General features: G+C 48.1%; 2 protein-coding genes across 2 annotated transcripts in view; both read left to right on the plus strand.

Annotated features, from left to right (window-relative positions):
- The window catches only part of LOC116967622 (alpha-2-macroglobulin-like), a 645,420-nt gene that overhangs the window by 443,667 nt on the left and 178,929 nt on the right, over positions 1-22,824 (plus strand). The gene's annotated exons all lie outside the window — the stretch shown is intronic.
- Positions 5,276-14,652, plus strand: LOC116967624 (H-2 class II histocompatibility antigen, A-R alpha chain-like). The gene is made up of 4 exons (XM_033014229.1): positions 5,276-5,410; positions 6,369-6,632; positions 8,526-8,807; positions 14,358-14,652. Exons 1-4 carry the CDS (start codon positions 5,314-5,316, stop codon positions 14,546-14,548), a joined length of 834 nt encoding a protein of 277 aa, XP_032870120.1. The 5' UTR covers positions 5,276-5,313; the 3' UTR covers positions 14,549-14,652.

The raw sequence follows: 22,824 nt of genomic DNA on the forward strand, positions 1-22,824 counted from the left end.
GGAGCTCTGGCGAGCTGGACCGCCGAGAGCAACAACTCCGGGCTGCGGGTTTGCGGAGCGTAGAGGCGGCGCCGACTTCAACAACGGGAGCCTGGGAGCTCCAAACCGGCGCGGCCTTGTCGGCTTCGGCAGCCGCGGGCTCCAACCAGGAAGCGGCCGTTCCAAGTGGCCCAGCCGCCAAAAGGACTCTCCCGACGCCGGGGCAAGACCACCCGGTGAGAACGGCCAGGGACATCGGGCCTCCGTAGAGGCAATTGCGGTGGCCTCAATAGGCCTGACTTTGGGGTGAACATGGGGTGGGGACTGGACATTGTGCCTTCCTCCACAGTGCTATCCACTGTGGGGGGATGATTTTTTTTTTTTTTTTTTTTTTTTTGTCTATTTGTAGTCTTGTAGGTCTGTGTCCAAGATGGCTGCCGTGAAGAGAGAGTGGACGCTGGCGCGCTTTGGTTGCCGCTGCTCCCTCTTCACACTGTGTTTTTGATTTTCTGTTTTTGGATTGAATCCTGTTTTTAATTTGTGTCTCTGTGATGTCCTTATTGTTATATTCCGATTATATGTTTACTATGTAAGGTGTCCTTGAGATTTTGTATGAAAGGCGCCCATTAAATATAAAATTTATTATTATTATTATTATTATTATTATTAAATTCTTCTTTGCTCGCAACATTCAAAAGAATGCAATGCAGCACATTCAATAATTGCAAGGAACTACAGATTGATAGCAAAGGTAGACACAAAATGCTGGAGTAACTCAACAGGTCAGGCAACATTTCTAGAGGCAATCTGTAGAAATGCTGCCTGACCTGCAGAGTAACTCCAACATTTTATGTATAGGGGGTTGCACGTAAGGTAATCGGGTCAAAGGGCGTGACGAATGGGGCAGCTCAACACGTACATTCTTGCCTGTTATAAAACGCCGAAATGGTAATTTTTTGCGCTGTAAATAATTGTGGGTGTTGTCATTGAACGCGGGAAGGTATAAGGTTTAAACTTGTGTTATCTTATGGTAGCAATGTTACAAAATTTTGAGATTTTAAAAATCAAGTCTGTAATTTATCCCATCAGATAAAGCATAAAAATAAGTTTAATTTGACACCTAATTCACTTTCATATCTCAAGTATTTAAAATGTTATGGCCATTTTCATACTCGGAAATGAGCATCTTGTTCCCTATTGATTTTCTATGGACATAACAAAAAAGTTGTGATCGTGAACAGTCAAAAGCCCATAACTTTCTTAAAAATTAAGAGAACTGAATGAAATTTTCAGTTATCATAGATTGAAGCATTCTGAAACAAATATAAAATAATCTTACTTGGATGACCTGAAATTAAAGCATATAATTAGTTAGTTACCTAATTGTAGCTAATTTCAGACTTCAATTACTAGATCTAAACATCTATCCATTTCTTAATAAATGATTAACATTTTAAATAGCCTAAATGTCCAAATAATATTCACAAATAATTCACAATAAAACATGATTTTTAAATCTCATTTACATTAATTTATAGGCCAAATGGAAGGAATTCAGTGTTCAATTGCTGTAAATAAATGCCCATTTAAATCAGCTTTCTAGTGGGTCCCTGTGGAACGCGCTGGTTTAGATCGTTCACATTGCGGTAGATTTGTGCCCCAAATGCCCAGAAAAATACTGCGCGATATAATGGGCCCAAAATGAGCTTCTCGCAATATTAAACTTTGTATAAAGGGATCTTTAGAAGCCCTTTTTAATGTAAAAATATACAACCTACCTTCAGCTGTCTGCTTTATAAGACCCTGCGGTTGCTGGCGGTCGCGGGTTTAGAGATTGATTTTTAAACTACTATAACTATTATTCAAGGCCTTTAAACCTAATAATAGCTTTTGCGACGGGGTCTTCCAGCGATTTTTCGTTAATAATTAACTAGGCTGAACATCTTCGATTTGAACAGCCTAGAGAAAATCGCGTTTTAAACCCGCCCCCTCTAAACGGCGCCAAAATCGCGCACACCCGCAGCGGCAGATTTTCAAAGACGCTTCAGGTAGGCTTTGCAACATACCTACTTATGGTGTAGCGTCTTTTACAATCCGCGACTAATAGCCGCATTCATTGTCGTATCCAGACAGCACCATCTCGATAAGCCTTCGCTATCTCAAGCGAACTCAAACTCTGAGCAATTTGATTGCAATATTGTGGGGTTATTTTTTTGGGTGAGTTTGAGTGCTCTGAACCAAATGCTCTAGAATCTTTGCTCTGAACCCGAGCACCAAGGTTTAAGCGGCCGAAGGAGCGCATCCCTCGGGGCAGCCACCCGGGCCTACTGCCGCCCTATGCACCGTGGGCCGCACTGTCACTGGCTGTGGGTCGGCAGCGCCCACACACGGGGACGGAGCGGGGCCGGGTGGAGCGGGGCCACAGGGGCCGTGGCTCCGGGCAATGTCAGCTGCAGCAGAGCTGGCGACGGTCTGCTCCCTAATTACATTGTAATTGTAATAATTACACTCGGGCGACATCATATTTAATCCAGTCTTTTAATATTGGCATGCATTGCACTTGTCCATGCCGACCAAGATGTCCCACCTACCCATATCCCTCTGGGGGAGTGGTGGAATCTACTTTGGGGAACGGGTTGCGTTGGGGTCTCCGGTCTGACAGGACCCAACGGGTCCCACTTGGTCTAGATTCCTCTAAACCTTTCATATCAATGTACATGTTTAAATGCCTTATTTAAATATCGTTGTAGTCCCTGCTATAACCCTCCTCTGGCAGCTGGTTCCATGCACACACCACCCATTATCCATTTCCCTTGCACTTTATGTGCAATGTGACAAATAACCCGTATTTTATTGTTTTGTACCCTCTGTGTGGAAAAAAGTTGCCCCTCGGGTTCCTATTATATCTTGCCTTTCTCACTTTAACCCTGTCCTCTTGATTTCGGACGTAGTGAGGCTGAGAGGTAGAGAGAGGGGGAGGGAGGATGAGCAGATGGAGGTTGAGAGTGGAGGGAGCGAGATAAAGAGAGGGGAGGGAGGGTGAGGGGATGGAGGGAGGATGAGAAAGGATGGAGGGAGGGTGAGAAAGGATGGAAGGAGGGTGAAAGTGAAGGTATGATGCGAGGGATAGTGATAGGATGGAGGGAGAGTGAGAGGGGAAGGAGGGGAGGGAGGAGAGAGAGTGACGGGATGGAGGAAAGGTGGGAGGGTTGGAGGATGAGAGGAAAAGGGGAAGAAGGGTGAGAGGGAAGGTATGATGGAGGGTGAGTAGGGGATGGAGGATGAGAAGGAGAGACGGAGGGTGAGGGGAGTGATGGAGGGTCAGAAGGGACGAAGGGATGGTCAGAGGTGAGGGCTTGGAGGGTGAGAAGGAGAGGGGAAGGAGAGAAGGAGGATGAGAGGAGCGGCAGGGTGAGGGGCAATGGAGGGAGAGGGAGGGAGGGTGAGAAGGAGAGGGGAAAGAGGGTGAGAATAGAGGGAGAGGGTGGAAGGATCGAGAGACAGAGGGGAGAGGGATGGAGGATGAAAGGGTAGTAGGGGTGAGGGGGTGATGGAGGGTTAGAGGGGAGGGTGATGGTGAGAGGGGGGGGGGGGTGAGAACGTGTTTCCCGCCAAAACCTATTGCCAACCCATGGACGTCGTTGTCGATGCGCTCCCTCACTCCCCAGGGCGGGACGAGGCGCTCCCTCACTCACTCACTCCCCCGGGCGGGACGTGGCGCTCCCTCACTCACTCCCTCCCTCACTCCCCAGGGCGGGATGAGGGGCTCCCTCACTCCCCAGGGCGGGACGAGGCGCTCCCTCACTCACTCCCTCCCTCACTCCCCAGGGCGGGACGAGGCGCTTCCTCACTCACTCCCCAGGGCGGGACGAGGCGCTCCCTCACCCCCCTGGGCGGGACGAGGCGCTCGCTCACTCCCCCCCTCACTCTCCTGGGCGGGACGAGGCGCTCCCTCACTCCCCTGGGCGGGACGTGGCGCTCCTTCACTCCCCTGGGCGGGACGTGGCGCTCCCTCACTCCCTCCCTCCCCTAGGCGGGACGTGGCGCTCCCTCCTCACTCCCCAGGACGGGACGTGGCGCTCCCTCACTCCCCAGGGCGGGACGTGGCGCTCCCTCCTCACTCCCCAGGACGGGACGTGGCGCTCCCTCACTGCCCTGGGCGGGACGAGGCGCTCCCTCACTCCCCATGGCGGGACGAGGCGCTCCCTCACTCCCCATGGCGGGACGTGGCGCTCCTTCACTCCCCTGGGCTGGACGAGGCGCTCCCTCACTCCCCATGGCGGGACGTGGCGCTCCTTCACTCCCCTAGGCGGGACGTGGCGCTCCCTCCTCACTCCCCAGGACGGGACGTGGCGCTCCCTCACTCCCCATGGCGGGACGTGGCGCTCCCTCCTCACTCCCCTGGGCGGGACGTGGCGCTCCCTCCTCACTCCCCAGGCCGGGACGTGGCGCTCCCTCACTCCCGTGGGCGGGACGTGGCGCTCCCTCACTCCCTCCCTCCCCTGGGCGGGACGTGGCGCTCCCTCCTCACTCCCCTGGGCGGGACGTGGCGCTCCTTCACTCCCCTGGGCGGGACGTGGCGCTCCCTCACTCCCTCCCTCCCCTGGGCGGGACGTGGCGCTCCCTCCTCACTCCCCAGGACGGGACGTGGCGCTCCCTCACTCCCCAGGCCGGGACGTGGCGTTCCCTCCTCACTCCCCTGGGCGGGACGAGGCGCTCCCTCACTCCCTCACTCCCCTGGGCGGGACGTGGCGCTCCCTCCTCACTCCCCAGGGCGGGACGTGGCGCTCCCTCCTCACTCCCCAGGGCGGGACGAGGCGCTCCCTCACTCCCCAGGACGGGACGTGGCGCTCCCTCACTCCCTCCTCACTCCCCAGGGCGGGACGTGGCGCTCCCCCCTCACTCCCCAGGGCTGGACGTGGCGTTCCCTTCTCACTCCCCAGGGCGGGACGTGGCGTTCCCTCCTCACTCCCCAGGACGGGACGTGGCGCTCCCTCACTCCCTCCTCACTCCCCAGGGCTGGACGTGGCGTTCCCTCCTCACTCCCCAGGGCTGGGCGTGGCGTTCCCTCCTCACTCCCCAGGGCGGGACGTGGCGCTCCCTCCTCACTCCCCAGGGCGGGACGAGGCGCTCCCTCACTCCCTCACTCCCCCGGGCGGGTTTCAAAAGAAAGAGAAGTGAAACCGTGAGAGTGGAGTTGGAGGCGGGGACGATGGCGACGAAACTTCTCCTCTCCCCCACCTCCCCACCCCCTCTCCTCCTCTCCTCCTTCACTTCTTCTCCTCTCCTCCTCCTCTCCTCCTCCTCCTTCACTTTCGCATTCAGCCCGGAGCCATGATGTTCCATAGTCCTCCCTCGTCGTCCTCTTTCCCCATCTCCCTCCTCTCCCTCCTCCTGTTGCTGCTCCAGCCCGTCCGCAGTTTGGCGCCAGGTGAGTTTTAAAGACTTTAAAGTTGCCGTCGTGTTATGTTTGCTGCATTTTGTGTATGTGTGTGTGTATATGTATGTATGTGTGTGTGTATATACGTATGTATATGTGTGTGTATATACGTGTGTGTATATATGTGTGTGTGTGTGTGTATATACGTTGGGACGACAGATGGCTCAATGGGCTAAGTGTTCGGCTGGCGACCGGAAGGTGGCCGGTTCGAATCCCGCTTGGAGTGCATACTGTCGTTGTGTCCTTGGGCAAGACACTTCATCCACCTTTGCCTGTGTGTGAATGTGTGTGAGTGATTGGTGGTGGTCGGAGGGGCCGTAGGCGCAGAATGGCAGCCACGCTTCCGTCAGTCTGCCCCAGGGCAGCTGTGGCTACAGAAGTAGCTTACCACCACCGAGTGTGACTGAGGTGTGAATGAATAATGCGATGTAAAGCGCCTTGAGTGGCGCTATATAAATCCCATCCATCATTATTATTATTATTATACGTGTGTGTGTATATACGTGTGTATATATACGTATGTGTGTGTGTATATACGTGTGTATATATATGTGTGTGTATATACGTGTGTATATATATGTGTGTGTATTTACGTGTGTAAATATACGTGTGTGTATATACGTGTATATATACGTGTGTGTGTATATATATAGTGTGTGAATATATTTATTTATGTGTGTGTATATATATAGTGTGTGAATATATGTATATATGTGTGTGTGTATATATGTATGTGTATGTATGTGTGTATATATGCCTATGTGTATATGCGTGTGTATGTATATATGTGTGTGTGTGTGTGTACATATGTATGGAGCGAAACGGTCGCTGAGCCTGCGCTTGGTCTCGCCGATGTAGAGAAATCTCTGGAGAGAAGGAATGGGTGACGTTTCGGGTTGAGTCCTTCAATGCTTTTTTTCTCCCGATTCTCTGCCCTTTCCCCTTTCAGATGAAGCAACGTTGGCGCTCACCATTTTCGCCACAGATGACCCCAGCCTACCAGAGGGAGTGTTGGAGGTTAAGACAGAAGACAGGAGCATTGTTTACTATGACACCACACTATCAAAAGCTCAGGTCCGTCTGAGCAACTTGGAGCCAATGCATGTAGCTGTTGAAGAAATGATGGAATGTTACATGGACAATACGTTGGCATTCGTCCACAGCCTGCAAAAGCAAGTTATGGTATTAACCAACAATTATCTTCCCTCAAATGGTGAGTCTGAGTGGGAAACTGACTGAATTAGCTTACTCAAATTAGGCAATAGACAATAGGTGCAGGAGTAGGCCATTCGGCCCTTCGAGCCAGCACTGCCATTCAATGTGATCATGGCTGATCATCCTCAATCAGTACCCAGTTCCTGTCTTCTTCCCATATCCCCTATAAGAGCCCTATTTAACTCTCTCTTGAAAGCATCCAGAGAACCGGCCTCCACTGCCTCCTGAGACAGGGAATTCCACAGACTCACAACTCTCTGGCTGAAAATGTTTTTCCTCATCTCTATTCAAATGGCCTACCCCTTATTCTTAAAGGGTGACCCCCGGTTCTGGACTGCCCCATTGGAAACATTGGGAACATGTTTCCTGCCTCTGGCGTGTCCAAATCCTTAATAATCTTATATGTTTCAATAAGATCTCCTTTCAACCTTCTAAACTCCAGAGTGTACAAGCCCAGCTGCTCCATTCTCTCAGCATATGACAGTCCCGCCATCCCGGGAATTAACTTTGTAAACCTACGCTGCACTCCCTCACAAGCATGAATGTCCTTCCTCAAATTTGGAGACCAAAACTGCACACAATATTCCAGGAAAGGAGATGAGGAAAAACTTTTTCACACAAAGGGTTGTGAATCTGTGGAATCCTCTGCTTCAGAAGGCAGTGGAGGCCAATTCTCTGGATGCTTCCAAGGTAGAGCTCTTAAAGATAGCGGAGTCAGGGGATATAGGGAGGAGGCAGGAATGGGGTACTGTTTGTGGATGATCAGCCAAGAAACAGTGAATGGCGATGCTAGCTCAAAAGGCCGAATGGCCTACTCCTCCACCTATTGTGTATTGTGGATGATCAGCCATGACCACAGTGAATCGCAGAATAAAGGGTCTACCATTTAGGACATTTAGGACTGAGATGAGGTAAAACAGAGAGCGGTGGAGGCCAATTCACTGGATGTATTCAAGAGAGAGTTAGATTTAACTCTTAGGGCTAATGGAATCAAGGGATATGGGGAGAAAGCAGGAAAGCAGAAAGCAGAAAGCAGAAAGCAGGAATCTTAAGGGGTTGGACAGGCTAGATGCAGGAAGATTGCTCCCGATGTTGGGGAAGTCCAGGACAAGGGGTCACAGCTTAAGGATAAGGGGGAAATCCTTTAAAACCGAGATGAGAAGAACTTTTTTCACACAGAGAGTGGTGAATCTCTGGAACTCCCTGCCACAAAGGGTAGTCGAGGCCAGTTCATTGGCTATATTTAAGAGGGAGTTAGATGTGGCCCTTGTGGCTAAGGGGATCAGAGGGTATGGAGAGAAGGCAGGTACGGGATACTGAGTTGGATGATCAGCCATGATCATATTGAATGGCGGTGCAGGCTCGAAGGGCCGAATGGCCTTCTCCTGCACCTAATTTCTATGTTTCTATGTTTCTATGAATGGGGTACTAATTGTGGATGATCAGCCATGATCACAGTGAATGGCGGTGCTGGCTCGAAGGGCCGAATGGCCTACTCCTCCACATATTGCCTATTGTGGATGATCAGCCATGATAGAAACATAGAAACATAGAAATTAGGTGCAGGAGTAGGCCATTCGGCCCTTCGAGCCTGCACCGCCATTCAATATGATCATGGCTGATCATCCAACTCAGTATCCCGTACCTGCCTTCTCTCCATTCCTCTGATCTCCTTAGCCACAAGGGCCACATGATCACAGTGAATCACAGAATAAAGGGTCGGCAATTCAAGTGCCTACTCTTGCACCTATTGTCTATTGTGGATGATCAGCCATGACCATAGTGGATGGCGGTGCTGGCTTGAAGGGCCGATAGCCTACTCCTGCACCTATTGTCGATTGTGACAATACTAAATGAAGTGACGTCAATATTTTTTCATTTGCTCTCTTAGAAATTGGTGAGGCGCTTCTGTACTCAGAGAAACCTGATGTCCTAGGCGAGGAAAATACTCTGATCTGTTTTATCAGCGGCTTTTACCCTCCGGCGCTTGAAGTGACGTTGCAGAAAAACGGCAAGCCGATCGGTGGTGAAGTTAACTCCTCCCACCTCTCTTTCAGTGAAGACTGGTGGTTTTACAAGCTCCAGTACATACACATCCAGCCCACTGAGGGTGACATATACTCTTGTAAAGTCGTCCACAATATCAGCAAAGAGGAGAAAGTAACATACTGGGGTAAGAGATATTAAAATACTCGGGTAAATTATTGAAGGCGGATCACTGAACTCACCCTCCCCCCAGTAGCATCATTTGAATTCCTCGCCTTCAAAGCCCTTTCCTCCATGACAGTCATCCTCATTTACCGGCTACCTAAACCAAACCCCTCCTTCCTATCTGACTTCACTGAACTCCTCACACTTGCCTCATCCCTCTCCCCACGTCTGCTGCTACTTGGTGACTTAAATATTCACATGGACTCCCCCACCTGCAAGCTCGCATCTGGATTCGCCTTTTTACTTGACAACTTCTCTCTCATTCAGCACGTCACCTTTCCCAGCCATGACAAAGGTCGCATCCTTGACCTGGTCTGCTCCACAAATCAACCGGTACTCGACCTCCATCCATGCCTCTTCCCCCTCTCTGATAATAAGCTTATACGGTTCACCATCCCTTCTCCGACACCTCGCCCCCGCTTCCTCTGAGAAATCACCTTCCGTAATCTAAAATCCATTGATCCCCACCATCTCTCTGACCTGCTCTCCACCACTCTCCCCCTGAACTCAACCCATATCTCACCTGATGATCTCACAAACCATCTCAACTCCACCTTGTCTACCTCCCTTAACACTATGGCCCCCCTCAAAACAAGAACCGTAACTTTCAACACATCTTCACCCTGGTACACACCTGCACTTCGTAAACTGAAACAGACTGGTCGCCGACTTGAACGACTCACAAAGAAATCATCTCTCACAGTCCACCTTGAAGCTTACAAACACCAGCTCACTGACTACAAAGATACCCTCATTGCTGCAAAATCTGCCTACCTCTCCTCCATATTCACCTACCCCTGCCTAAACCACAGAACCCTCTTCTCCACAGTGGGCAACCTCCTCAAGCCTCGAGCCAACACTCTCCCTACCTCTACTCCGGAACTCTGCAACTCATTCCTCCACTTTTTCGCTGATAAAATCAGCACCATCTATCAATCTTTATTCCCTGTACCCGACTCCCCAGCATCTACTCCACCACCTACCAAGGCCCATCCTTTCAACACCTCCACTGACCTCCTTACCCCTCCTCCACACTGCTTCCTCTCCCAGTTTGACCTGGTCACCCCTACTGAAATCTCCAAACTCATCAGCTCTTCCAAACCCACTACCTGCTCCCTCGATCCTCTCCCCACTCCCCTGCTGAAGTCCTCCCTCCCCGTTCTCTGCCCCTACGTCACTAATCTCTTCAGCTCCTCATTGTCCCAAGGAATTGTCCCCTCCGCTTTCAAAACTGCTGCCGTCACACCAATCTTAAAGAAACCTGGTCTTGATCCCTCCTCTCTCATTAATTACCGCCCAATCTCAAACCTCCCCTTTCTTTCAAATACCCTGGAGCGTATTGTTGCGTCGCAACTTCATTCCCACCTCCTTGCGTATAACCTACTTGAACCCCTCCAATCTGGCTTTCGCCCCCTCCATAGCACAGAAACTGCTCTCCTCAAAGTCCTCAATGACCTCCTCACCTCTGCTGACACTGGTTCCCTCAACATCCTCATCCTCCTCGACCTGAGCGCAGCCTTCGATACAGTGAACCATAACATCCTGCTCACCAGACTCAAAGACCTCGGCATTGAAGGCTCTGCACTCAACTGGCTCCGTTCCTACCTTTCCAACAGATCCCACTTCATCACTCTCCACAACCACACCTCTGCTACAGCCACAGTCACTCAAGGCGTTCCCCAAGGCTCCGTACTCGGCCCCCTCCTCTTCATCATCTACATCCTCCCCTTTGGTCAGATACTCCGCCACTTCAACCTGGACTTCCACTGTTACGCCGATGACACCCAGATCTCCCTCGGCACCAAATCCCCCCACAACTCCCCCCCCCCACACCCCCCCCCCCCCCCCCCTCCCATATCAACTCCTGTTTGTCAGCTATAAAAACCTGGATGCAACATAACTTCCTCAAATTCAACAGCGATAAAACAGAATTCCTCCACATAGGCTCCAAAGCCACACTCAGCAAAATCAATAACCCCACTCTCACCATCGACGGCACCACTGCCTCCCCATCTCCCCAGGCCCGCAACCTTGGCGTGATCTTTGATTCCACCCTCTCCCTTGAGCCTCACATCCGCCATGTCATTAAAACCTCCTTCTTTCATCTCTGCAACATCGCCAAACTCAGACCCTCTCTCACACCTCCCGCTGCTGAAAGATTCATCCATGCCTTCATCTCCTCCCGACTGGACTATTGCAACTCACTTCTCCTTGGCATCAGCTCCACCTACATCAACCGTCTCCAACTGGTCCAGAACGCAGCCGCCTGACGCATCACCCACATCAAATCCTGGCATCACATCACTCCAGTCCTCAAACAACTTCACTGGCTTCCCACCGGATCACCTACAAAATACTGGTCCTCACCTACAAAGACGTCCTCCATCTGGCCCCCCCGTATCTCACTGACCTCCTCTCCCTCTACCAACCCTCACGGTCCCTCAGATCCACATCAGCCGGTCTCCTCTCCATCCACAAATCCAACCTCTGCAGTTTTGGGGACAGAGCCTTCTCCAGGGCAGCTCCCAGGCTCTGGAACACCCTCCCCCAACTGATCCGCAATTCCGTGTCCCGCACCATCTTCCAGTCCCGCCTCAAGACCCATCTCTTCACCTCTGCCTATCCTTAACCCCACGTCCCCCTCCCTTTTCATCTGTGCATTAATTGCCTCATATTGTGTTTTTAATTGAATTCATGTATTTACTTTGTGCACTAGTCATGTCTCTACTATTTATTTCATTCCCCTTACATGTTTTTCCTCTACCTGCTAAATTTTTGTAATGTGTCCTTGAGACTCTTGAAAGGCGCCCATAAATAAAATTTATTATTATTATTATTATGGTGATGCAGCGGTATAGTCGCTGCCTTAAGGGGCTGTCCCACTTCGGCGACCTAATTGGTGAGTTTAGGAGAGTTTGGAAAAGATTACACGTTGAAGACCTCCTTCGACAATGTAGAAGACCTCCTTCGACCTCCTTCAAATATAAATAAATTAAATTAAATTTCTTTATTTATATAGCACATTTTTAGTCAACTTGCATTGACCCCAAAGTGCTTCACATAATTCATCCACACACACAGGCAAAGGTGGGTGAAGTGTCTTGCCCAAGGACACACACAGGCAAAGGTGGGTGAAGTGTCTTGCCCAAGGACACAACGACAGTATGCACTCCAAGCGGGATTCGAACCAGCTACCTTCCGGATGCCACCGAACACTTAGCCCATTGCGCCATCTGTCGTCCCGATGTTGATGTTGAAGACTAGCTTCGACTAGCTACCACAAACCTCCGGAAAATTGGACACCTGAGTGGAGAGTGAAGATAACCTCCTATCTCCTTCGACCTCCCTTCGACTATGATGAAGACTGTCTACGATTACCTTCGACTGCAGTCGATTACCTACGAATGACATGACGACCTACTACAACTAAACCCATGAGTAAAAAAAGTATCAATTTTTTCCATGATGACCTTTTTTTACTCTCGGGCATTTTTCAACGTGTTGAAAAATATGCCGTGACCTAGCTGAGGCCGCGAGTACGCGGGGACTACTCTCGAGCATGAAGGAGAGGTACAAAGATCTCCTACGACCTTGTGTTGACCATGCTGCGAGTATGAGTCGAGGGCAAACTCGCCAGAACTCCCGGATCAGGTCGCCCAAGTGGGACAGCCCCATTACAGCGAATAACATTTTCACATAAAAGGATGGTGGGTGTACGGAACGAGCTGCCAAAGGAGGTAGTTAAGGCTGGGACTATCCCAACGTTTAAGAAACAGTTAGACAGGTACATGGATAGGACAGGTTTGGAGGGATATGGACCAAACGCAGGCTGGTGGGACTAGTGTAGCTGGGACATGTTGGCCGGTGTGGGCAAGTTGGGCTGAAGGGCCTGTTTCCACACTGTATCTCTTTATGACACGGTGGCACAGCGATAGAGTTGCTGCCTTTCAGCGAATGCAGCGCCGGAGACCCGGGTTTCATCCTGACCACGGATGCTGTCTGCACGGAGTTTGCACATTCACTGCGTGACCTGCGTGTCGGGATCTTCAGATTACTCCCACACGGCAAAGACGTACAGGCTTGTAGGTTAATTGGCTTAGTAAATGTAAAAATTGTCCCTAGTGGGTGTAGGATAGTGTTAATTTGCGGGGATCGCTAAGTCAGCGCGGACCCGGTGGGCTGAAAGGCCTGTTTCCGCGCTGTATCTCTACACTAAATTGCTGCCTCACAGCGCCAGAGACCCGGGATCGTTACCGACTACGGATGCTGTCTGTACGGAGTTTTCACGTTCTCCCCGTGACCTGCGAGGGATTTCTCTGGGATCTTAAGTGATAAGTGACACAGCCATAAGTGAAAGGGGTAGAAAATAGGCCATTCGGCCCATCAAATCTACTCCGCCATTCAATCATGGCTGATCTATCTCTCCCTCCTAACCCCATTCTCCTGCATTCTCCCCATAACCTCTGTGACGCCCGTACTAATCAAGAATCTATCTATCTCTGCCTTAAAAATATCCACTCACCTGGCCTCCACAGCCTTCTGTGAAAATAATTCCACAGATTCACCACCTTCTGACTAAATAAATTCCTCCTCATCTCCTTCCTAAAAGTAGGTCCTTTTTATTCGGAGGCCGTGACCTCTGGTCCTAGAATCTCCCACTAGTGGAAACATCCTCTCCACATCCACTCTATCCAGGCCTTGTGGGCGTAATCCATCTTTGTTCAATAGACAATAGGTGCAGGAGTAGGCCATTCTGCCCTTTGAGCCAGCACCACCATTCAATGTGATCATGGCTGATCATCCCCAATCAGTACCCCGTTCCTGCCTTCTCCTCATATCCTCTGACTCCGCTATCTTTGAGAACCCTATCTAGCTCTCTCTTGAAAGTATCCAGAGAACCGGCCTCCACCGCCCTCTGATGCAGAGAATTGCATAGACTCACAACTCTCTGTTTCTTATTCTTAAACTGTGGCCCCTGGTTCTGGACTCCCCCAACATCGGGAAAATGTTTCCTGCCTAAAGCATGTCCAAACCCTTAATAATCTTATATGTTTCAATGAGATTTCCTCTCATCCTTCCAAATTCCAGTGTATACAAGCCCAGCCGCTCCATTCTCTCAGCATATGACAGTCCCGCCATCCCGTGAATTAACCTGGTGAACTGCACTCCCTCAATAGCAAGAATGTCCTTCCTCAAATTAGGGGAGCAAAACTGCCCACAATACTCCAGGTGTGGTCTCACCAGGGCCCTGTACAACTGCAGAAGGACCTCCTTGATCCTATACTCAACTCCTCTTGTTATGAAGGCCAACAGGCCAAACCTGCACACAATACTCCAGGTGTGGCCTCACCAGGGCCCTGTACAATTTCAGAAGGACCTCTTTGCTCCTATACTCAACTCCTCTTGTTATGAAGGCCAACATGTCATTCGCTTTCTTCACTGCCTGCCGTACTTGCATGCTTACTTTACCAATTTTAAAACTAATTTCCTTGTTCAAACAATTTGTTCACAGAACCAGAAGTGCAAGATAGCAAAGAAGCTGAACTGGATACAAGCCAGATTATTGTTTTGATCTGTGGTGTGATCATTGGAATTCTTGGCACTGCAATGGGATTCTGCCTGTATTTCTGGTTGCGTTTCACCAGACAGGATTCTTGGATTATGCGGATCAACCCTTTCATGAGGGTATTAGATTCATCATAAGAAATGGATCTGCTGTCTTTGGCCCTGGGAACCAAAGATACTAGAGGAGCAAGATAGACCACTCCTACGAAATCCAATAGACTGACGTGCAGTACGCATCGGAACGCAATGGTTTAATTCACGTCAGTCCATTGGATTTTGCAATTTATCTTGGTCTCTTAGCCTTCTATGTTAGACCATTATTATCTTTGTTTATAATAAATAAGGTGCTCATTAAAAATATTTAAATTAAAAAGGGAAACTGCGTATAAAATGAGCAACAATGCGTAATGAAAGGTCACTGGACCATATGCATTCTATGATCTTTGGTTTAATCAGTGTTGTGGGGGAACGGTATGTGTGTGTTTCTGTGTGTGAATTGCAAGTTAGAGATAATAGATTTCAAAGTTCCTAATGGATCAGAAGCAACTTTGATTTAAAGCAACTCATGATGTACATAAGCCATAAAGACAATTATATTTGCCTTTATTTTTTTGCCTATAAGATATAAGGAACATAAGCCATAAGCCAATATATGTGCGTATATTACAAATTATAAGCACGTATATATACATTAAATATATTATACACACATATATAAATGTGATATTGATGTATATAATTATATAACATATACATATTTCTCTAGTTTCTTATATATATATAAACACATATATTCATTATATATATATACATATGATGCGTATATGTGTGATATATGTATATAAATATATAGCACACACATATGCATATTTCTTTAGTTTTAAGGGTAAAGGGGAAATTCTTCAGGACCGAGATGAGAAAAACATTTTTCACACAGAGTGGTGAATCTCTGGAACTCTCTGCCAATGAAGGTAGTTGAGGCCAGTTCATTGGCTATATTTAAGAGGGAGTTAGATGTGGCCCTTGTGGCTAAATGGAACTTGTGGGTATGGAGAGAAGGCAGGTACAGGATACTGAGTTGGATGATCAGCCATGATCATATTGAATGGCGGTGCAGGCTCGAAGGACCGAATGGCCTCTACTCCTGCACCTATTGTCTGTTTCTTTCTTGTGATCTCCTTTAATTTTGTTCAGATTTTTTTCTTTCATTTAACCTCTCTCTCTCTGAAATCCTAATATTGTGAATAAAATATAAATTAACACATGCCAAGATATGTTTTCATTCTATATTAGTGTAAAGAAATATAGTGTTACATACCTACATTGATGCAGAAGTGCGAGCATTAGACATAAATACTGTGCATTGCTACCATAGTTTAGTTTTTAATTTAACATATATTTGAGGGAAATCTACATATTATTTGAGGGAAATGAGCTACTGTATTTCCCGGCAATGAAGATGCATCAACAGAGTTGGTAAATTTTGAAAAAAAGGTGGCGGGACAGGATTGAGGTTTTAGTCCAGGGGTCCGCAGCCTTTTTTGCATAGGGACCAGGACCCTCCGGGACTAGCTGCAGTTCCCAGGTCACCTGCGAGCCCCGGGTCGAGCTGTGGTTCTGCTGTCCGGTCCCGGTGGCCGCTCGCAGCCACCCGAACTCTGAGTGAGTTTTTAAATGTGAATATCTCATAACTAAACATTTGTGGGTTAGCAGTATATTGCATCAATCCACACAATTTTAAATCATTCTACATCAAAATTCATAAACAAGGAAAACACTTTATTTCTGACATTTATGGTAAGATTTACATAATTTATTGTTTTATGTGTGAGATATCCAGGGTGGTCAGAACAAAGACGGTAGGAGATCTTATCAACGAGTATTCCAGACCCACTGTCAACACGAGGATTACAGTAAAATATCATATAGAATTAACATAAGAACAAATCTGATTATAACTGCAGAATGGATGATATGTCACTTAAATGCAATTGTTTTTAGGGGTGGGGAGAGACATGCATATTGAAGATGCATTTTTCCTCTAATAGGTCAATTTATGCCTACTGAATAAATTCTGTATTCGTGCCTACTATCATCTATTGTGCTGAAGCAAAGCAAGAATGTCATTGTCCTATCTGGGACACATAACAATAAACTCTATTGACTTGACTTGATATATCTTAAATGTAGAAGAGCTTACAATACCATGCATGCCTTACAACGAGAACAAAACCAAAAATGTACAGCAGTGTAAAAATTGATACCTTTATTATTGTTTTAGAAGAAACTGCAGATGCTGGAAAATCGAAGGTAGACAAAAATGCTGGTGAAATTCTCGAGTATGTTTGTCTACCTTTATTATTGTGCTAAGTCTAGATCTATAAAAGAAGACTTTCTTATAACTTGCTCATGTATCAAAAAATGTCTCATATAATATAATACATTGTCGGGATCATAAGAATAGAATTATATATGTTAGTCATCATACATTGGGAAGGAAATTAAGGCTCCTCGTGGCATGTCGGTGTTCCCTATAACTCCATTTATCATGCATTTTAAACACCATTGATCCGTGTACGTTGTATATATTTAATAACATTTATCCTGTATTTTAAACAATATTTTAAACCGGCTTAAACACAAGCCGATTCGGGATCTCCGCCGCTTGGAGGTCCTGAATCGGCCGCCTCCTACCAGAGACCGGGGCTTCATGATGTTATAGGCTGGCGATCTGAGCTCTTCTCCGGCGAGGAATCCCAGACTCCGCGAGGGAAAGTGCACGCTGCCCCCGCAACTAGAAGCTCCACACACTGCGGCTTCAGGGTGTTAATACAGTGTTTACAGTTAATTTGTACTTTTCTTTCAGTACTTTTTTTGTTTTATGATGTACATTAGTGTCATAGAGTCATACAGCGTGGGAACAAGCCCTGCATCCCAACTTGCCCATGCTGACCAACATGTCCCATCTACACTAGTCCTACCTGCCTGCGTTTGGCCCATATCCCTCTAAACCTGTACGATCCATGTACGTGTGTAAATGTTTCTTAAACGCTGCGATAGTACCTGCCTCAACAACCCCCTCTGGCAGCTTGTTCCATACACCCACCACCCTTTGTGGAAAAAAAAATCCTCAGGTTCCTATTAAATCTTTCCCACCTTTAAACCTATGTCCCCCGGTTCTTAATTCCACTATTCTGGGCAAAAGACTGTGTGTTTACCCAATCTATTCCTCGCAATTCTTCTGGTGACCCCCGGCTCCGCGATCTGAGCTATAGGAAGAGATCGGCCTCAAGACAGAAAGTTATAATTTTGTTCTTACCTTTCGTCTTTAGTGGGGAACCTGAAGAAAGACTGCTATAATGTGCTTGAATCACTTACATTGGCGATTCGAGCACTATAGTAGAACGGCTCGCTACGCGTGTAGATGTGGGCGCCATGGCCAAAGATCTGCTATAGGATCTTTAGCCATGACCATTAAACCCCCCACCTCATGACAGATGCCCATTCAAAAAAACCCTAATATCTATGATTCCCAAAATGGCGCGAAACAAATTACCCATGACCGTACTACAGCTTTTTCATCGACTGGTCTATCTTGCTCCTTTATAATCTTTGCTTTGAAAGAGCAAGAAGATCAGCAAGAAGAATTGCTCTGATCGCTCCTCTAGAATCTTTGGCTGCAACCAAACATCTTATAGCTCCGCTATAGAATCTTTGGCTGCAACATCTTCTTCTTTGGAGTTTTACGGCAGCCGGCATCCGCAATGTTGCATTGCAGCCACCTTCTGGCTTCATTCCACAGTACTCATGTCTTTACATTAGATCCTTTTTATAAGCCCAGAGGCCCTCAAGAAATCAAACAACAACTTTATTCCTTTTCCTTTCCCTCCACACTCTAGAATGTTCTTTATTGATATTTCTGTCAATCCAATTTTCCTCATTTCAATGCTCATAAATCCTCTTTCTGTCTCATATCTCCTACATGCAACTAGGGCATGCTGAACTGTTTCTGGTTGATGGCATTCCTCACACAGCCCAGTAGGGTTTTTTCCCAATATATTTAATGTGCTGTTCAGGTGAGTGCGTCCTATCCTGAATCTTGTTAATACTACATGTTCCCTCCTGTTCCCCCCTCTTCCTGCTGTAATGCCCACTCTGTTTTGTAGCGAATAGAGGTGTCTCCCCTTTGTCTCCTGTTCCCAGTATTGTTGCCATTCCTGATTTATTTTCTTCCACACAATGTGTTTTCCTTCAGATTTGGATAGTTGTAAGTTTACCTCTATGTTTCTTTTTTTTACAGCCTCCTTTGCCAATTTATCCACCTTTTCATTCCCTAGAACACCAATGTGTGCTGGGACCCACAACAAAGTCACGTCACTGCCCCTCCTGGTCACTTGGCTTAATAGTAGCAGGATTTCATAAACTAAGTCAGGCGGCCTATGGGATGCACCAGACCCAATACTCTGGATTGCAGATAATGAGTCGCTACATATTACTACTTTACATGGTTGCACCTGTTCCATCCACCGAACTGCCATCAAAATAGCGTCCAGTTCCACTGTATGGTGGTGTGTATGAAGAGTGTGTGTCGGAGGAGAGTGTGTATGTGCGTAAGTGCGAGCGGCAGGTCCTTTTAAAAATCGGCAACAAGGCTTCTTGTTGCAACATTACCTTGCGGAGCGTCCCGGTGGAGCTGAGACTTCTGCGTCGCGCAGGCCCACGGAAGCGCGCAGGCCCATGGAGAACCGCGGCTGCACCCGCACCTGGAACAACGCTGGTGGGAAAACAACGCAAGCGGTGTAGCAGGGGGCAGAAGCGGGGGAAGCGCGCAGGAGCCTACGCTAGGCTAAACGCGAACCCTCACAAACCGGCAGTGCCTACAGTCATGTTGGCAAATGTCCGCTCCCTCGACAACAAGATGGACTACCTCAGAACGTGGAGAGCCTCCCAACGAAGCGTGAAGAACTGCTGTGTCTACGTCCTAACGGAGACCTGGCTGAATCAGAACATCACAGACGCTGCGATCCAGTTGGAGGGACTTATGCTATACAGAGCTGATAGAGTAGCTTCGCTAGCTGGTAAGGCAAGAGGAGGGGGACTGGCTGTGTATGTGAACAGATCATGGTGTCGGGATGCTGTGGTGATTTCCACTTACTGCTCACCCCATGTAGAGCTAATGACTGTGAAATGCCGACCCTTCTACTTACCCAGGGAGCTAACGGCAGTCTTCATAACGGCCGTATATGTACCACCGAGCGCGGACGTGAAGAATGCTATGACAGAGCTCTACAACAACATCAGTGAGCAGCAGAGGGAACATCCAGATGCTTTCTTCATGGCAGCTGGGGATTTCAACCAGGCAAGTCTTACATCTGTTCTGCCTAAATTCTACCAGCATGTGAACATTGCAACCAGGGGAAAGAACAAACTAGACCTGGTGTACACCAACATTAAAGATGCATATAAAGCAGCCCCCCTCCCCCATATCGGCAACTCTGACCACCTAGCGGTTATGCTCACACCTGCATACAGACCCAGGGTGAAACAGGACAGGCCAACGGTCAAAGAAGTCAGAACATGGCCACAGGGAGCTACCGCAACACTACAAGACTGTTTCGAAACCACACAGTGGGCCATTTTCAGAGAGGCAGCAACAGATGACAGTGGCATCAACCTCCAAGAATATACAGAGTCCGTCATCGGATACATCAATAAATGCATTGATGATGTAACGGTGGTCAAAACCGTCAGGAGGCGTGCCAATCAGAAACCTTGGCTAACTGGGGAAGTGTGTTCCCTACTGAGAATCCGGAATGCTGCATTCAAATCTGGGGACAACGCAGCATACAAACTGGCAAGGAGTAACCTATCCCGGGGGATCAGGGAAGCGAAGAGGCTGTATGGGCAAAAACTTAATAGCCACTTCGAAAATGACAAAGACACACGTCGCTTGTGGCAGGGATTTCACACCATCACTGACTACAAGCCCCCCCCCCGCTGCGGATATGCCAAAACGACCCCTCTCTACCAGATGAACTGAACGAGTTCTACGCACGGTTTGAGGTTAAAAACAGCACCCAGACACGTGCACTACTGCCATCTCCCAGTGACCAGTCGCTTAGGCTGTCCGCAGCCGGAGTTAAAAAGGCCTTTGCCAGCATCAATCCACGCAAAGCTGCAGGGCCGGACAACATTCCTGGATGCGTTTTAAGAGACTGCGCCGAGCAACTGAAAGATGTCTTCACAGACATTTTTAACATCTCACTCAGCCAGGCAGTAGTGCCCAACTGTCTTAAGAGTGCCACCATCGTCCCTGTCCCAAAGAAACCAAACCCAGCCTGCCATAATGACTTTCGACCAGTGGCTCTAACACCCATAGCAATGAAGTGTTTTGAGCGACTGGTTATGCAGCACATCAAAAAGAGTCTACCTGCCGACCTAGACCCACTGCAGTTCGCCTACAGAGCCAACCGATCCACAGAGGACGCAGTCTCAACAACACTGAACCTCGTACTGTCACACCTTGATCGGAAAAATACTTATGCCAGGATCCTCTTCATAGACTTCAGCTCTGCGTTTAACACAATCATTCCGCAGCAGCTGGTGGAGAAGTTGGAGCTATTGGGGGTTGATGCTGGCACATGTAACTGGGTCCTGAACTTTCTATCACAACGGCAGCAGACAGTCAGGGTGGGCAGTAGGACATCAAAAACCATAGCCGTGAGCACTGGCTCGCCACAAGGCTGTGTCCTAAGCCCCCTGCTGTTTAGTCTGCTTACACACGACTGTACTGCTAGACTCAACAACAACTTCATCAACAAGTTCGCTGATGACACAACAGTGGTGGGTCTCATCAGTGACAATGATGAGTCGGCGTACAGGATGGAGGTGGAGCTGCTCACAGGATGGTGCAAATCCCACAACCTCATTCTCAACGTGGGAAAAACTAAGGAGATGGCGGTTGACTTCAGGAGGGCGGGAAAACAACACCATACACCTCTGCACATCGATGGAGCTGATGTGGAAAGGGTCAGCAGCGTGAAGTTCCTAGGACTCCACCTGTCAGATGACCTGATGTCCACAACCAACACCACAGCACTGGTCAAGAGAGCCCAGCAGCGACTACACCCTCTCCGAAGACTACGTAAAGCAGGTCTCCCTACTACACATCTACGAACTTTTTATAGGGGGACAATTGAGAGCACATTAACCAACGGCATCACTTCCTGGTTCGGGTGCTGCAAAGCGTACGAACGGCACCAACTTGACAGGATTGTGAAGACCGCCAGCAGGATTATTGGTGCTCCACTCCCTTTCTTGCTGGACATATACAGGAAGAGATGTATCAACAGAGCCATCTCCATCATCAAAGACCCCTACCACCCATCGCATCACATATTCTCCATCCTGCCATCTGGGAAGAGGTACAGGAGCATTAGCTGCAAAACCAGCAGGATGCTCCTCAGCTTCTTCCCGCAGGCTATAAGGCTGTTAAACGGACTTTGCCCCCTGCCAAAGTATCGCGCACCAACCACCAACCTGGACAGAGCCACTGTCGTGCCGCTGCCGATCGGAACGCCTGTTGATGTTTAGTTGAGAGTAGTGTTAAACTTGTTCATGATATATGTATTTTTATTTCTATTTATTTTTTTACTGCACACTGAATGGACACTGGTTTGAGTAACGTTTTTTTGTTTCCTCTGGGTATGCGAGTACTCAGGAAAATAACAATAAAGATATACAATACAATACAATACAATATATACTGTCAAATAGTTGTTTGTTCTTTTGTAAAGCTCAACATTCATCCCCTAGACTACCACAGCCCCTGTTGTTTCAGCTACTGGGTCCTTTGATCCATCTGTGAAAATTAAGAAGTGTTCCCTGTATCTATTATCTATATGGCTATGATATTCTGTCTTTAGGTCTGAATTTTTGTTCCTCCTTTTTGCCTCCCATATCTCCAGATCAATTTTTGGGATGTTCAGTAACCATATTGGCACAGATGGCCACAATACTACAGGGCAGAACTCTTTGTCCTCTACTCCCATGTCCTTTGCCACAACTCCTCCAACCCAGCCGAAGCTTCCAGACTGAGCCACCCCTCTCTCCCAGCACTCCTGTACTACCTGTTTTGTTGGGTGGTTCTCTCCATGACCCTTAAGGCTTAGCCAGTAATTAGCCATTAGTTGTCTGCGGCGCAGTCTCAACGGCATCTCCCCAGTTTCCACCTGTATTGCACATACAGGTGACATCCGCACACCTCCTATACAGACTCTTAGAGCTTCCGCTTGGACTTTGTCCAACTCGGACAACACTGACTTAGATGCTGATCCATAAGCTATACTGCCATACTCTAGTCTGGATCTGATCAGTGATACATAAATATGTTTAAGAGATAATACATCTGCTCC

This window comes from Amblyraja radiata, chromosome 40 (assembly GCF_010909765.2).
Source record: "Amblyraja radiata isolate CabotCenter1 chromosome 40, sAmbRad1.1.pri, whole genome shotgun sequence".
Taxonomy (NCBI): domain Eukaryota; kingdom Metazoa; phylum Chordata; class Chondrichthyes; order Rajiformes; family Rajidae; genus Amblyraja; species Amblyraja radiata.